We start from the raw sequence: 16176 nt of genomic DNA, 5'->3' as shown, positions 1-16176 counted from the left end.
GCAGGAGACTTTCCCCGTGGGCACATAGCCTAAGAGGGCAGACTAGTTAAGGCGAAGCAGCACCCTTGCGCTAATTAGCACAGGGAAAACGTAAGTTAGAAACCCTTGATTTATACTTTGCTTCTCCACAATATTCTTATACAGGGAGGTTAGGCAGGGACTTTTAGCCTTCACATGTCCCTGCTGCTGGTAGAAGGAATCTGACAGCTTCACTTTAATGCTATGTGCGCACTAGAAAAGTGATTTTTCTCAAGAAAATTTCTTGAGAAACTTCTGGGAGTTGAAGATTTTGCCGTGGTTTTTCCGCAGGTTGGTCCCTGCGGTTTTTTTATGCTGTAACTGCAATAAATAATATAGATAATAGATAATCGATAGACAGATAATGGATAGAGAGAAAGATGGATAGATGAATAGATAGATAATAGATGAGAAAGACCTATATAATGTCCCACCCCTGTGCATATTCTAAGCTGGCACCCTCTAGTGACTTTCATGTGGCACTAAAGGGTGCCTAGCTTTGTATTTAGCAAAAAATAAATAATTAAAAAAAAATTAAGTGAGGTCCCTTCATCTTTTGTAGCCAGCTAGGGTAAAGCAGATGGCTGCAGCCTGCAGACCACAGCTGGTAGCTTCACCTTGGCTGGTAATCCAAAACAGAGGGCACCCCACGCTGTTATTTTACATTAAATAAATAATTTAAAACAAAAAACGTGGGGTCCCCCCCAAATTGGATCACCAGCCAAGGTAAAGCGGACAGCTGGGGTCTGATATTCTCAGACTAGGGAGGTCCATGGTTATAGGCTGCAGCCGCCCCAGAGGTGGCGCATCCATTAGACGTGCCAATCCTGGCGCTTCGCCCCAACTCATCCCGTTGCCCTGGTGCAGTGGCAAATGGGGTAATATATGGGGTTGATGCCAGATGTGTACTGTTACCTGGCATCAGGCCCTGGGGGTAGTGATGTCACGCGTCTATCAGATACCAGACATCACCAACCCAGTCAGTAAGAAATAAAAAATGGACAACAAAAAAGTTTTTTATTTGAAAAAACACTCCCCAAAACATTCCCTCGTTCACCAATTTATTGACAAGAACAATCAAATCCGGGTCCGGCGTTATCCAATATGGGGGTCCCATGGCGACCCATACCATAGTCACTGTCCCAGTCAATGAAGAACAGAATGTTCCCCATTGGCTGGGAGAGCAATGCAGTGACCTGAGCTAACATCAATAGGTCAGCCCAGGTCACTGCAGGGGATGCCGAGCGCTGCCATCAGGAGGTTTGATGAGATCATTACCTGCTGTGATGATCTCCTGCACTGCTGACGTCAGCGTTTTCACTGCCTTCTATGCCCGCCGCGTTCTCAGCAGTATCGTGAGAGCCCGTGACGTCACCGCTAGTGGCCATCTCGGGCCGCGGGCATAGACTGCAGTGACAGCGTTGACGTCAGGAGGCAGGAGATCGTCACAGCAGGTAATGATCTCATCTCACCTCCTGACAGCAGCGCCAGTCATCCCCGCGGCTGCCAGCACTGCGTGACAAGCTGCTGACACTGCGGGCTGACACTGCTGTGCTGGCAGCTGCGGGGCTGGAGCGGGTCACAGACTGCACGGGCACCCGCCGGAGGTCACACGGAAGTGCTTCTGTGCGGCGTCCAGGGAGTGCGATGTCTGTGTTTACTCTGCTCCGCTCCCTCTTCTGTCATAATGACATCACTTCCTGCAAAACCGCAGGCAGCGATGAGCATTACCGCAGGTAAACCGCGGCTATACCGAGGGTATACCGCACATCATTTGCTACATGCGGTATATCCGCAGTATTTCGCGATTACTTTACAGTGAGTGGAGTGAAATACCGGGGGTATACCGCAGCTACCTGCGGAAAAGAAGTGACATGCACATTTTCTCAAGAAATTTTCTCAAGAAATTCTTCAGAAAGAATTTTCTTGAGAAAAAAACGCAGCGTGCGCACAGCTATTTTTTTTTCCCATAGGTTTTGCTGGGATATGTCTGCAGAAAGATCACAAGCATGTCTGAAGAAATTTCTGCAGCAAAACCGCGGGTAAAAATGCAGTGTGCGCACAGGGCCTAAAGGGTTTTTCCCACAAAGTTAATTTTAAAGTTTATTTTCATCCATTGCTCCTTAAATAATAATAATTAACTTTGTTGGAAAATCCTTTAACCCCGTCACATCCATTTTTGGTGCATTTTAAGATGCACTCAAGATGCACTGACAAGAGATGCTGCGTGTGAACATACCTTACTGGGAAAAAAAAAGTAAACGCCAAAATACCATTTCTTTCTTCTCCACAACAATGCACTGAAATGCAATAACATGCAATCAAAACATTGTATCCACTCCAAAATGGCATCAGCAAAAACATCAGCTCAAAACACAAAAATGAAGCAGACAAGAAGGGAAGGAAACAATGAAAAACGGAAAATCGCTCGGGGATGAAGGGGTTAAGTACACACAGAAATATGTGATGAATCTGTATCACATCCTGCTGTAGTCGTCAGTGCCAGGGCCAGTAGAAATTGGTAAAGAGGATGTAAATTGCTGCAACTTCTTTGTTTGTGGAGTAGAGAAGCTCACGAGCAAGAAAGACACATGCGGCGCTGCGCTCACAGCTCATCGTGGTCAGGGCTCTAATAGCAGGTTCATGAATTCTGGGAAACATGCGGCTTTTTCTGGATCACATCATGGACCCATTAGGCTATGTTCACATGTTGCTTTATTTCTGCACACAGAACCTGCTCTCTTGGCAGTAAAAAACCTGCTTACAAAAAGCAGGTTTTGCTGCATTATTAGGCTATGTGCGCACGTTGCGTACAGTCACTGCAGAAATTTCTGCAGCGATCTGAAGAGCACATGTGCGCTTTAAATCGCTGCAGAAATGTCCGTAGTGAGCGCCGATTCCATGCGCTCTGCCTGCAGCTCCTCCCATAGACAGAGCAGGGGCTGCCGGCAAAGCGCATGGAAGAAGTGACATGTCACTTCTTAGAACGCAGCGCTTCTGGCAGCAGCCGAAGCGCTGCGCTCTAAAACGCCACGTGCGCACGACCCCTGCACAATCTCCATAGACTGTGCAGGGGACGCAGGACGCATGCAGTTACGCTGCGCTACAAAGCGCAGCGTAACTGCATGTATTTACGCAACGTGCGCACATAGCCTTACTGTGTTTTTTTTCTGCCATTTTAGCGGCTTATTTGTATTTTTTGCTGTTTTTTTTTTTACAAATTATATGTGGTATTTGTCTACAGTACTTTTTTAATTGTTAGTTTTATTTGCCACTTCCTCATTGCTTTATATGGTAAAAAAAAAGCTGCAGAAATGCTGAAGGATAGTCTCAGAAATGTGTAAAAAAAAAAAAAAAACAACCACAGGGAGTACCATATTCACAACAATTAAATCAATTATTGAGTACAAAAAAAAGACTTAAAATATCATCATGGTGAAAAATAGTCAGTAGGGGACTCCTGGAAGGGAGAAAGTCTCCATGTGTCGAATGGCAGCATGTAGAAATAGTTAAAGGGGTTATCCGGCTTCTTTTGACTTTTTTCCATTATTACACTATTGGGCTACATTGGGGCAGGTAAGTAGATAGTGACCACTTACCTGCCCTGCTGTCAGCCCCTCTCCCCCCGGCTCAGAGTGGTCATGTGACCGCTCCTGCCGCGATTTTGCTGCTTCCGGTCATTTCATGTCTACATGGGCAGGGCCATGTTGACATGCAAATCTGGAACAGCATGTCGCCTCCCTGCTGGGCGGCTACAGTGCGATGAGTCCCCGCCCCCCTTCCCTGCACCCTCCCACACATTCCCCTGCACCCCGTACTCTGCCCACAACCTCCCACAACCTCCCACACACTCCGTAGTCTCCCTCCCCCGCCTCCTGTGCCCAGCTACGTGCGCCCTGAATTCCAGCCGATTCAGTGTCCAGTTCAATAAGGCAAGGAACACTTGCTGTCAGATACACTGTCAGCGCTGTGTCCCCAGCGCTTTATCATGTTTACTGCCTGACGCCCTGGGAACTGTTCCCCCCCCCCCCCCGTGCGCGCTGTCTGTCATCATGGGTCACCTGTGTGTGTGCATCAGTCTGTGTCCCGCGCCAGCCCCGCGGATGCCCGCACTGCAGCGTGTCAGTGTTTGCCCCCCTCTGCAGTATAAGCTGCTTCTCACCCTGCAGTGCTGGCATTCGCGGGGATGACGAGCGCTGCTTGTCATCACTGCCTGTGCAGTCTGTGTCCCGCTCCCTGCCAGCCCCGCAGCTGCCCGCACTGCAATGTCACTGTCTGCCCGCAGTATCAGCAGCTTCTCACGCCGCGGGGCTGGCAGGGAGCGGGACACTGACTGCTAAAGGTGGTGTCACACACAGCGACAACGACGTCGCTGCTACGTCACCATTTTCTGTGACGTTGCAGCGACGTCCCGTCGCTGTCGCTGTGTGTGACATCCAGCAATGAGCTGGCCCCTGCTGTGAGGTCGCCGCTCGTTGCTGAATGTCCAGCTTCATTTTTTGGTCGTCGCTCTCCCGCTGTGACGCACAGATCGCTGTGTGTGACAGCGAGAGAGCGACGAAATGAAGCGAGCAGGAGCCGGCATCTGGCAGCTGCGGTAAGCTTGTAACCAAGGTAAACATCGGGTAACCAAGGTGGTTACCCGATATTTACCTTCGTTACCAGCCTCCGCCGCTCTCACGCTGCTAGTGCCGGCTCCTGCTCTGTGCACATGTAGTTGCAGTACACATCGTGTAATTAACCCGATGTGTACTGTAGCTAGGAGAGCAGGGAGCCAGCGCTAAGCAGTGTGCGCGGCTCCCTGCTCTCTGCACATGTAGCTGCAGGTTAGATTAGATGAGATAATTACCTGCTGTGACGATCTCCTGACGTCACCGCGGTCACTGCCTTCTCTGCCCGTCTCGTGAGCGGCCCGAGACTGTCACTAGCAGTGACGTCACGGGCTCTCGCGATACTGCTGAGAACGCGGCGGGCATAGAAGGCAGTGACAGCGCTGACGTCAGGAGAGCAGTTACTGCAGGTAATGATCTCATCTATCCTCCTGGCAGCAGCGCTCGGCATCCCCTGCAGTGACCTGGGCTGACCTATTGATGTTAGCTCAGGTCACTGCACGGCTCTCCCAGCCAATGGGGAACATTTTGTTCTTCATTGACTGGGAGTCTCATTGACTATGGTATGGATCGCCGTGCGACCCCCTTATTGGATTACGCCGGACCCGGATTGGATTATTCTTGTCAATAAATTGTTGAAAGAGGGAATGTGGGGAGTGTTTTTTTCAAATAAAACTTTTTTTGTTGTCTATTTTTTTATTTCTTACTGACTGGGTTGGTGATGTCGGGTATCTGATAGACGCTTGACCTCACCAACCCCAGGGCTTGATGCCAGGTGACATTACACATCTGGCATCAACCCCATATATTACCCCGTTTGCCAACGCACCAGGGCAACGGGATGAGTTGGGGCAAAGCGCCAGGATTGGCACATCCAATGGATGCGCCACTTCTGGGGCAGCTGTAGCCTGCTATTTTTAGGCTGTGGAGTGTCCAATAACGGTGGACCTCCCTAGTCTGAGAATACCAGACCACAGCTGTCCGCTTTACCTTGGCTGGTGATCCAATTTGGGGGGGGACCCCACGTTTTTTGTTTTAAATTATTTATTTAATTTTAAATAGCGTGGGGTGCCCTCTGTTTTGGATTACCAGCCAAGGTGAAGCTGCCAGCTGTGGTCTGCAGGCTGCAGCCGTCTGCTTTACCCTAGCTGGCTACAAAAGATAGGGGGGACCTCACGTCGTTTTTTTTTTTAAATTATTTATTTATTGGCTAAATACAAGGCTAAGCACCCTTTAGTGCCACATGAAAGTCACTAAAGGGTGCCAGCTTAGAAAATGCGGGGGGGTAGGACATTATATTGGTCTTTCTCATCTATTATCTATCCCTCTATCTATCCCTTGATTCATTCATCCATCCCTCTATTTATCCCTCTAGATATCTGTCTCTATCTATCCCTCTATCTATCTAGCTGCTTCCGTTTTTTTTGCAGTATGAAAAAAATAGGAAGGTACGCAGATGACACACGGACCATATACAGAACGGAACGGATGCCACAGTTGCATCCGTGAAAAAACATGACCATTTGTTTGCAGACCGCAAAAACGGGGCAGTCCTGTGAATGTAGCCTAATCAAGAGGCTTATGAGGGTGATGTATTTAATTACAAAAAAACAGTTTTTTCTTGGTGTATGTGTTTATTTACTGTCACTTACAGATTACTACAGGGGGGGGTGTCTCATAAACCCTGACGATTAATATCTGGCTTAGAGGCAGCTGTGGGCTGTGATTAACTTCATATTAGCCTGATTGCCACCGCCCCAGAGCAACCAGGAAGAGCCAGGTAAAGTGCTGGGATTGTCACATCTAATGGATGTGACAATCCTGAGTGGCTGCAGGCTGCTATTTTTAGGCACGGGGCGGCTCAATAAATAGGGGTCTCCCCAGCCTGACAATACCAGCCCCCAGATTTTGTGGTTTATCATGCATGGGTACCAAAATTCGGGGGGACTGAATTTCGTTTATTTTTAAATTATTTTTGTAAATCAAGAAAAAAGCCGCATGCAGTTCTTCTTATTTGGATACACAGCCAAGATAAGCGCACGGCTGGGGGCTGCATACTATAGCCATATGCTTTTTCTGTTCTTGGTGTCATAATATGGGAGAAAAACAGTGAAAAATTTTATGCGTTTTATACCACAATAATGATCCGCAGAGTCGAATTGCTTTCCCGCTCATCAACTGTCTTTGCGCCCGTGATTGGTTGTAGGCAGATGCTGTCACATACGCTAAGGGTGCATCTGACTGCAACTAATCACAGGAGACAGGACAGCCGGAGGACGGGGAAAGCAGTGCATATGAATGAGCAGTAATTAGCGGCCCAGCAAGTGAAGGAGAAGCCACGGGAGCAGTGTACAGCTGCAACGGAGCCTCGGTCAGTATGAAGTGCTTTTCTTCTTTTTTTTTTTTTTTTACTTTACTATTAATTTTTAATTTCACAAGTGCCTGATCCTGATCACACATCCGGAATCCAGGGCCTGGTTCTGCCCAACAATAGCCTCTGATACTCTGAAAAGAGGGCTGTTTACCCCTACACTGACTGATAGAACGAGTTTTTTCAGTAGCTACTCTGAAAAGATGATGCAAAGTTTCGTGAACCTCCATTTTCAACAACCCACAAAGTACAGTTTCATCAACACAGTATGATAGCCCCGACACAACCCACCATATTGTATAATGGCTCACACACAGTATAATGCGCTTCACATAGACATCCAAATACTATAATGTCCCCCTCATACAGCTCAGCAAACTATATTTTGGCCCCTACACAGATCAAAACAGTATAATGGCTGCCCCACCTAATGATTAAAAAAATTACTCATCTCTCCCTATTCTCCCGCTGCTCCAATCTTCGCAGCAGGTGTCCTGAATGTTCGGCACTGGTCTGCAGAGGGTGCATTGAAGTGACATCATTGTGCCCTCTGCACTGAGACATCAAAGCTCATAAGCACAGGGAGAATAATGGAGGAGGGAGCCGTCAGATCATTGCTTTCAATTATATTGGCATTTATCGTTCAGTTTAACGTGCAATACAGGACGGAGGAGGGTCCAGTGCAGGCCCTGGAACTGGCCCCCTGACTCACAGGTCCCTTAGTAGCAACGTGGTCTGCCGCCATGAGCGGTACACAACTGTATATATCTTTCAATTTTAAATAAATATATATATATATATATATATATATATATATATATATATATATATATATATATATATATATATATATATATATATATATAATCTAATATATAAAGCTGTGGGTGTGTGTGAGAGTCCGCTAAAGGAATCCGCACTATCTCATTTACAATAACGTTTTTTTGCACAGATGACCCATGTGACCCAGGGAACGTCGTAGACTACGGTTTCACAGGAAAATTTAACCCTGCGCTTTACAGTTACTCTCCAAAAAAACATGACTCCATTAAAGTGAATGGAGCCTGGAACTACAGTTTATTAATCTCAGCTGTGATTGGTTACTATAGTAACAAAGGACAGTGTTAGTATAACAGGTAATAAGATGTCAGTGGGGAGACGGATAGAGAGACAGACGGAAAGAAAAGAGACGGAAAGCTAGAGACAGACAGAGACAGACGGTGAACGAGACAGACGGTGAACGAGACAGACGGTGAACGAGACAGACGGTGAACGAGACAGACGGTGAACGAGACAGACGGTGAACGAGACAGACGGTGAACGAGACAGACGGTGAACGAGACAGACGGTGAACGAGACAGACGGTGAACGAGACAGACGGTGAACGAGACAGACGGTGAACGAGACAGACGGTGAACGAGACAGACGGTGAACGAGACAGACGGTGAACGAGACAGACGGTGAACGAGACAGACGGTGAACGAGACAGACGGTGAACGAGACAGAGCGGAAATGAAAGCCACCTCACAGACCTGCATCATGCTAGTAGTGACATAGGCATGCTGTGATGTATGACAGCAGGACCAAAATATCATGGAGCCCAAGGAAAAAATAGTGGTCAAGATTTTTCACAAAAATCTGCAGTAACTATATTTTATTGAAGATGATGATTATTATTATCGCACCATTTGTTGCTTGCTGCTACACAGTGTAGATATGTGAATCCTCTCATCACATGCAGCAGACACAGTTGTTGACAGTCAGAATGAATGGTCATGTGACCACTCGTATGCAATCTGCACACTCCACATTTGGAGCCCAATGTGTCAATTCATATAGTGACATAGAGGGATAAGCCTGGAGAATGAATATATATATATATATATATATATATATATATATATATATATATATATATATATATATATATATATATATATATATATATATATATATATATATATATATATATATATATATATACCATACATACATGGCATATATATCTACTATAGACTCACATTGGGTGCTATATATAGTCTGCCTTAGGCCCGTTTCACACGTCAGTGCAAAACAGTGACGTTTTTAACTGGCGTGTAAAACACACACATGTCCCTGCGTGATTCACGGCACACGTGGGTTGTCTAAGTGCAATCCGGGCTCCGTTCTCCGTGGCCCGTGATTGCACTTGGTAATCTACTCACCTGCGCCCGCTCCTGCTGTCCATGGTGCTGATCGCTCCCGCGGTGCAGCATCCGGCCGGCGCTGACCCCCGCAGCAGCTGCTTCCGGGTCGGCTGTGTCGCACATCATGAATATGCGTGACAATAATGAGCCGGCTTAGAAGCAGCAAGCTGCATGTGCTGCAGAGGACATCGCTGGACGCCGGGTGAGTTAAAATGTTTTTTATTTTAAAAGCACGTTTTTTTCTGGCACGTGTTTCACGGACCACACCACTGCATGGTCCGTGGGACATCAGTGATGCCAGAAAAAAATGGACATGTCTCCGTGCGGCAATCACGCACACGCGGGTACGCCGCACGGAGACACGTGCAGTGAAAAATCACTGACGTGTGAGCAGACCCATTCATTATAATGGGTCTGCGTATGTCAGGGATTCTGGTACGTTTAAAAAAAAGCACAAATGTACCAGAATCACTGACGTGTGAAAGGGGCCTTACACAGTATTCATTTATCTATAAGGGGTGAGGAACATGTAACAACTCTTTCTGTTACCATTGTGGATGGGATGTGAGGTGATTGCTGTGTCACAGATGAGAGAAGCTGGATCTCTGCTCTGTCACATGCTGAGAGGTCAGGTGCTGGGCAGAATACTGACAGCCATTGAATGTGCAGAGGGAGGGCAGGGGGCGTTTCTGGACACTGAGGCTGGGCAGGGGGCGTTTCTGGACACTGAGGCTGGGCAGGGGGCGTTTCTGGACACTGAGGCTGGGCAGGGGGCGTTTCTGGACACTGAGGCTGGGCAGGGGGCGTTTCTGGACACTGAGGCTGGGCAGGGGGCGTTTCTGGACACTGAGGCTGGGCAGGGGGCGTTTCTGGACACTGAGGCTGGGCAGGGGGCGTTTCTGGACACTGAGGCTGGGCAGGGGGCGTTTCTGGACACTGAGGCTGGGCAGGGGGCGTTTCTGGACACTGAGGCTGGGCAGGGGGTGTTTCTGGACACTGAGGCTGGGCAGGGGGCGTTTCTGGACACTGAGGCTGGGCAGGGGGCGTTTCTGGACACTGAGGCTGGGCAGGGGGCGTTTCTGGACACTGAGGCCGGGCAGGGGGCGTTTCTGGACACTGAGGCCGGGCGGTGCCAGCTCTGGCTGAGGTTTGGCAACCAAGAATACAGGAAATTGTCATGTTTGTTGGAGCTGAATGTAAACAAGGTGCTGCAGAGAATAAAGGGTGAATTCAAGAGGAACAAAAGTTAGAAAACTAAAAATAACAATGTAGGTGTGATTTATGACAATACAGCACAGATTAGCTTACAATTTTTTTTTGGAGTGTATGTCGGATAACTCCTTTAATTTAAAGGTATATAACCAAAATGAGGGCATCTATTGTATATGGGTAAATAATTCAATGTGCATCATCCCATAAAGTTATGACCAGATTGGAACTAAAGAAAGGAGGCACATGATAGTAATATACCAAGAAAAGCTATTACATATATATTATATATCAAATATTATATGCATATGGCCTACCCATAAGAATAGACTGCCTGGTTTGCTGCCACAGGACACTTTAGGAGAGCATATAACTCCCCACACTTGTCCTAAACGCACGCATCGCGTTAGCTTCCTAATCTAAGGCTTTGTCGCAGCTATGAGCTGCGATTAACCCCTTATTACCCCGATTGCCAACGCACCAGGGCAATTTGGGAAGAGAGGCTACAGCACCGGGATTGTCACATCTAATAGATACGGATGATTCTAGAATGTATGGGCTCCTTCTAGGTTAGTGGCGTGACCAGCTGGCTTAGTGGGCGTGAACAGCTTGGTTAGTGAGCTTGGCCATGCTTTCTCCCTTCCACTACAATCATGCTTCGCCCCCCTGTCCCCCATGTGATAGAGACCTATTGAAGACGTCATACCTGGAAGGAGCCCATACACTCTAGCATCTGCCGGAGACTGGTAAGGCTGCTTTCACACATCCGGCTTGAGCTCTGCAGCTCAATCCGGCTGTGCAAGCTATGCAACGGATGCGGTGAAAACACCGCATCCTTTGCATAAGTTTTTCCCATGCGGCCCGTCCGGTTTTTGCTGCTTGTGGCATGCTACTGAGCATGCGCAGTGGCAAAAACCGCATGCGGCGGCCGGATGCGGTTTTTGCCGCATCGCGCCGCATCCGGCCGCCATAGGCATGCATTGAAAAATGCGCCGCATCGGCCGAATGCGTCGCGATGTGGGTTTTTTTTGCCGCACGAAAGAACGTGCCAGGCAACGTTCCATCCGGCCGCCGCATCGGCTAAATCTGCCGCATGCGGCAAGAACCGGATGGAACGCAAGGCTTTGCGGCACAATGCGGCACTAATTAAAGTCTATGCAGAAAAAACGCAACCGGCAGCAAAAAAAAAACGGTTGCGATTTTCCTGCAAAGTGCCGGAGTGTGCCGCATTGCAGAAACCGGAGGTGTGAAAGCAGCCTAAGTATAGTACGCTTGCTTAACTTTTTTTTTTTTTTTTTACTACCCGAGTGCCAGATCCAGGTCAATACTGGCCTGACCCAGCACTTGGGTACTCTTGAACCCTTGCAGGTCTTGACATGACGGAAAACAACGCCACAAAAACCGCACCAAAACCACAGATGGCTTCCAGGAGACATCCTGCCACAAGGTCAGGTTTTGGTCAGGAAAAAAACGCTGCAAAAACGTCCTGTGTGAACATAGCCTTATTGTTACAGGAGACTGATATCTGATCTGTGAAGTCTTGTGAGATTATAGAGATTGACGGCTGAGGCTGAGCTACCGTATATGCCCGCAGCATACCTGTAAGGCCGTGTATCTGGGGGGGAATCTTTTTACTCTTCTGTAGCACTATTTCAGTATCGGGGGTATCTTGTATTCTGACTGAGGGGTTCATTTTGTGACTCCCACTTGTTACATTGCATGGGGCTAAAGGCCTCCTAGGCTTTCTTACATTGGATATTCCTATTGATGGTGCATGTCTGGCGTGTGCTCCACATTAGTGGAATACATATAGAATGTATCTCACAAAAGAAATGGAGTAGTATCATGAAAATATTGCTTGTGATCTTGTACTCATCCCAGTCCTGTAAGAGCTTTAGTTACAAGTTTATGTCTCCGGAGCTGAAATCTGCTACCGATATTGCCGGAGGTTTGCCTTGTTATAGAGCGTATTTGCGTATTTCCCGGGACGGCGGCTTTTCTGTTTGCGGTGGATGACTCCATCTCATGGACACTATTGTGCATCTTTCATTAGAAGTCTTTAGTTTTTATGAGTTCTGATCTATCTTTGTCCAATTTGTCCTTTCAGATGTGGCTGTAGTGCACTCACCATGACCAGAGCCGTCAGTGTTGGAGAAGACATCAGGACATCTTAGCCCACTGGAAAAAGGAGGCGGTGTTTCTCTTGGATGCCCTGAAAAACTTGATCAGTCCTTGGGACTTTATTGTTGCTGTAGCCTATCTGCAGACAGAAAGTTGCTCTCTAATATATATACACAGTATAATTGTAATCGTATTAATCAGTCACCGGTCAGTAAATCAGCCATCATGTCTACCTCCTCACTCCGCCGGCAGATGAAAAACATTGTCCATAATTACTCTGAAGCCGAAATCAAAGTAAGAGAAGCCACCTCCAACGATCCCTGGGGGCCGTCCAGCTCCCTTATGTCTGAGATTGCAGATCTCACCTACAATGTGGTGGCCTTCTCTGAAATCATGAGCATGATATGGAAGCGACTAAATGACCATGGGAAAAACTGGAGACATGTCTATAAAGTAAGATGAGTTACTGATCTGTTCTACATTACCTTACATATGGGGACTTTGGCTCTTGCATAACTCAGGATTTCTTACATATTTTTCTATCATTTATTAGTTTTTTCATATTGTTTTTTTGTAACATGACCGATGTAGATAAGGTTTTCTTTTGGGCCAGTATATCACACACTGGTTTTTGTTGCAGTATGTTACTTTGATGGAAAAACAATGGAGGAAATCGTTCTCTTAGTGCAGGTATTATAGTTTCATGTTGCAAAACTTGTGATTAAAGGGAACCAATCTCCAGGATTTTCCTATATAACCTAAGGCCAGTGCTATACTGGCACGATCAGGCTGATTGTATTCATACCTTTAGTTTTCAGCTCAGATGTATAGGTTTTGAAACACAAGCAAGTAAGCTTTGTAAGGACCTGTGCGCACTTACCGGTTTTTCCCGCAGATTTCCTGTGGTTTTGCTGCATGTTTCGCTGCAGAAAATGTTCATAACATCTTTGCAGTGAATCACCAGCAAAACCTATGGAAAAAAAAATGCTGTGCGCACTTTGCGGTATTTGACAGCTGCATGTTTTGCTGTGGGATTCCCGCAGCAAAAACAATTGCATATCACTCCTTTTCCGCACGTCGCTGCGGGATTTCACTCCATTGACTGCAATGTAATCGTGAAATCCCGCAGGGAATAACGCAGGCAGCAAATTCTGTGCGGTTCATTGCGTTTTCCTGCGTTATTCCCTCCGGTATTTCGCGGTTTACCTGCGGTAATGTACATCGCTCGCCTGCGGTTTGCAGGGAAGGGATGTCATTATGACAGGAAGAGGAAGCGGAGCAGAGGGTAAACACACGCACGCACGCACGCACGCGCGCGCGCGCGCGCACACACACACACATATCCCAGACATAGAACACGGACATATAGAATACACATAGAAAGCAAACGGAAATATAGAAAAAAAAAAACACGTGTGCTCCGCCGTATTTTTATCTTCCAGCCGAGGTAAGCACACAGCGGCGGCCCGGTATTCTCAGGGTGGGGAGGGCGAGGGGCATGGTTAATGTCCCCCGCCTCCCTCCCACAGCCGAGAATATCAGCCGCAGCTGCCCCGGGACTGTCGCATCCATTATGCGGTAGTACCGGAGTGTCCCCAGCTCTTCTTGCTGCCGTGATGCGGTGGCAGTCAGGGTAATATAAGGAGTTAATGGTGGCGGATCGCCGCCACTAAGTCAAGGCTTGATCATGGCAGCGTCTATGTGACAGCTGACATGATCAGTGAAAAAACACACACACCGAAAAATCCTTTATTTTAGATAAAACACAAAAAAGCCCCTGGCTCACCCGATTATTAACCCCCCCCCCCCCCCCTGAAACACACCGCTCCGGCGTAATCCACGTCCTGCGATGCTTGCATCCAGCCGCGACTGACACAGCGCTGAATGCAGCCTCGCAGCGAGACAGCAGAGGTAACCACAGGGCATTTCCCACGGCCGGTAATGTGAACTCACTACCGACCTTGATAACTGCAGCGTGTGCTCACAGGGACTCTGTCTATCTATCCCTCTAACTATCTAGCTATCGCTCTATCTATTCTTCTATCTATTTATCTGTCTGCTGTCTAAGAAGGAAATTACTTTTTTTTTTCTTTCAATGTGCTTTATTACATTGAATGCATTAAAGCACAAGTACGAACCCGCACGCGGCAATACTGCGGTAAAACCGCAGCAAACCGCATGCGGTTTTCGGGTGCGGTTTGTCGCGGTTTTTTACCGCGGGTGCGGTAATCTTTCAGTGCTTGCGGAATTTTCTTGAGAAAATTCCATTTTTCCAGTGCGCACAAAGCCTAAAATGAGCAGATTTTTGAATGGCTGCAGGTGCCGATCAGCTGAAAGCTGGGGTGGGTTTTCATAGTGACTCCCGCTCCCCTGCCTGTTGTTCTTCCCCCTAATTGTTATTTATGCTAAGGCTCTGTTCACACTAGAAAAATAATTTTTCTCAAGAAATTTCTTGAGTCTGAAAGATTAGCGCACTTGCGGTAAAAAAACACTCATGAGTTTTTTACGCGTTTTTGGTGCGTTTTTTCCGCAGGTTCAGAAAATAGAAAAAGTAGTTCAGCTCACCCTTCCTAAAGTCCAGATCAGGATCGGTGTTGGTGCACGGAGCTGCCCTGGCCTCAGGCAGAACACAGACAAGCAAACTAGAGTATGATCTCCAGCATTCAAGGAAGGTTAAAAATATTTATTGAGGTTCTATTAAAAAAAATACAGCGATCATGAAAACAGTGAGGGGGGACACATTAAGAGAAATCTCATTTCTCTTAATGTGTCCCCCCTCACTGTTTTCATGATCGATGGATCTTTTTTTAATAGAACCTCAATAAATATTTTTAACCACCTTTGAAGTGCTTGAGATCATACTCTAGTTTGCTTTTCCGCAGATTAGTCAGTGCGTTTTTTTACCATTATCTATGGCAAAAAATGCAAGTATCTGCAGAAAAGAAGGGACATGCTCATTCTTTTTCCCAATAAATTCTGCAGAAAGAATGTTCTTGAGAAAAAAAACGCAGTGTGCGCACAGCTATTTTTTTTTTCCATAGATTTTGTTGGGGAATGTATGCAGAAAGGTTACAACCATTTTCTCAAATTTCTGCAGCAAAAACGCGGGTAAAAACGCAGTGTGTGAACAAAGCCTTATTCTGTTTATAGAACAGTTTTACAAAGTGCTAGAAGGACCTGTGCTGAGGTCATGCCCATGTGACCAGAAGCGGTGGGGCCTCAGCCAACATAGCGGATACCAGGAAGCAACATTATTTTTCTCTTGGCTGAGGCCCTGTCCCTTCTGGTCACATGGGTATGGCATCAGCACAGGTCCTTCTAGTCACAAAATAAAACTATTCTATAATAGAATTAGCATAAATAACAAATAGGGGGAGGAACTACAGTTAGGGGGGCGGGAATCACTATGAAAACCCACCCCAGCTAGCAGCTGATCGGCAGCTACTGTCATTCAAAAATGTGCTCATTTTACAAATTTTACTTGCTTGTGTTTCCAAACCTATACATCCGAGCTCACAACTAAAGGTATGTATAGAATCGGCCTGATAGCACTGGCTTTAGGTTATATAGGAAAATCCTGGTGATTGATGTGATTTAAGGAGAATGAAGTAAACCCATGTGCACAGTGTAGAAGACATGTATCATCGCCTTTACACAAAAC

At 46.9% G+C, this 16176-nt stretch overlaps 1 protein-coding gene across 7 annotated transcripts in view; it reads left to right on the top strand.

Annotated features, from left to right (window-relative positions):
- LOC142256662 (epsin-1-like) overlaps positions 1 to 16176 on the top strand; it is a 139437-nt gene that overhangs the window by 65751 nt on the left and 57510 nt on the right. For all 7 annotated transcript variants that reach the window (XM_075328474.1, XM_075328472.1, XM_075328471.1 and 4 more), the window contains exon 3: positions 12502 to 12968. In XM_075328474.1, the coding sequence (XP_075184589.1) occupies positions 12741 to 12968 (228 nt within the window). In that variant the 5' untranslated portion in view covers positions 12502 to 12740. The remainder of the gene's footprint in view (positions 1 to 12501; positions 12969 to 16176) is intronic.

Source organism: Anomaloglossus baeobatrachus, chromosome 11, assembly GCF_048569485.1.
Source record: "Anomaloglossus baeobatrachus isolate aAnoBae1 chromosome 11, aAnoBae1.hap1, whole genome shotgun sequence".
NCBI classification, from domain to species: domain Eukaryota; kingdom Metazoa; phylum Chordata; class Amphibia; order Anura; family Aromobatidae; genus Anomaloglossus; species Anomaloglossus baeobatrachus.
This window is presented reverse-complemented; position numbering and strand designations above follow the sequence as displayed.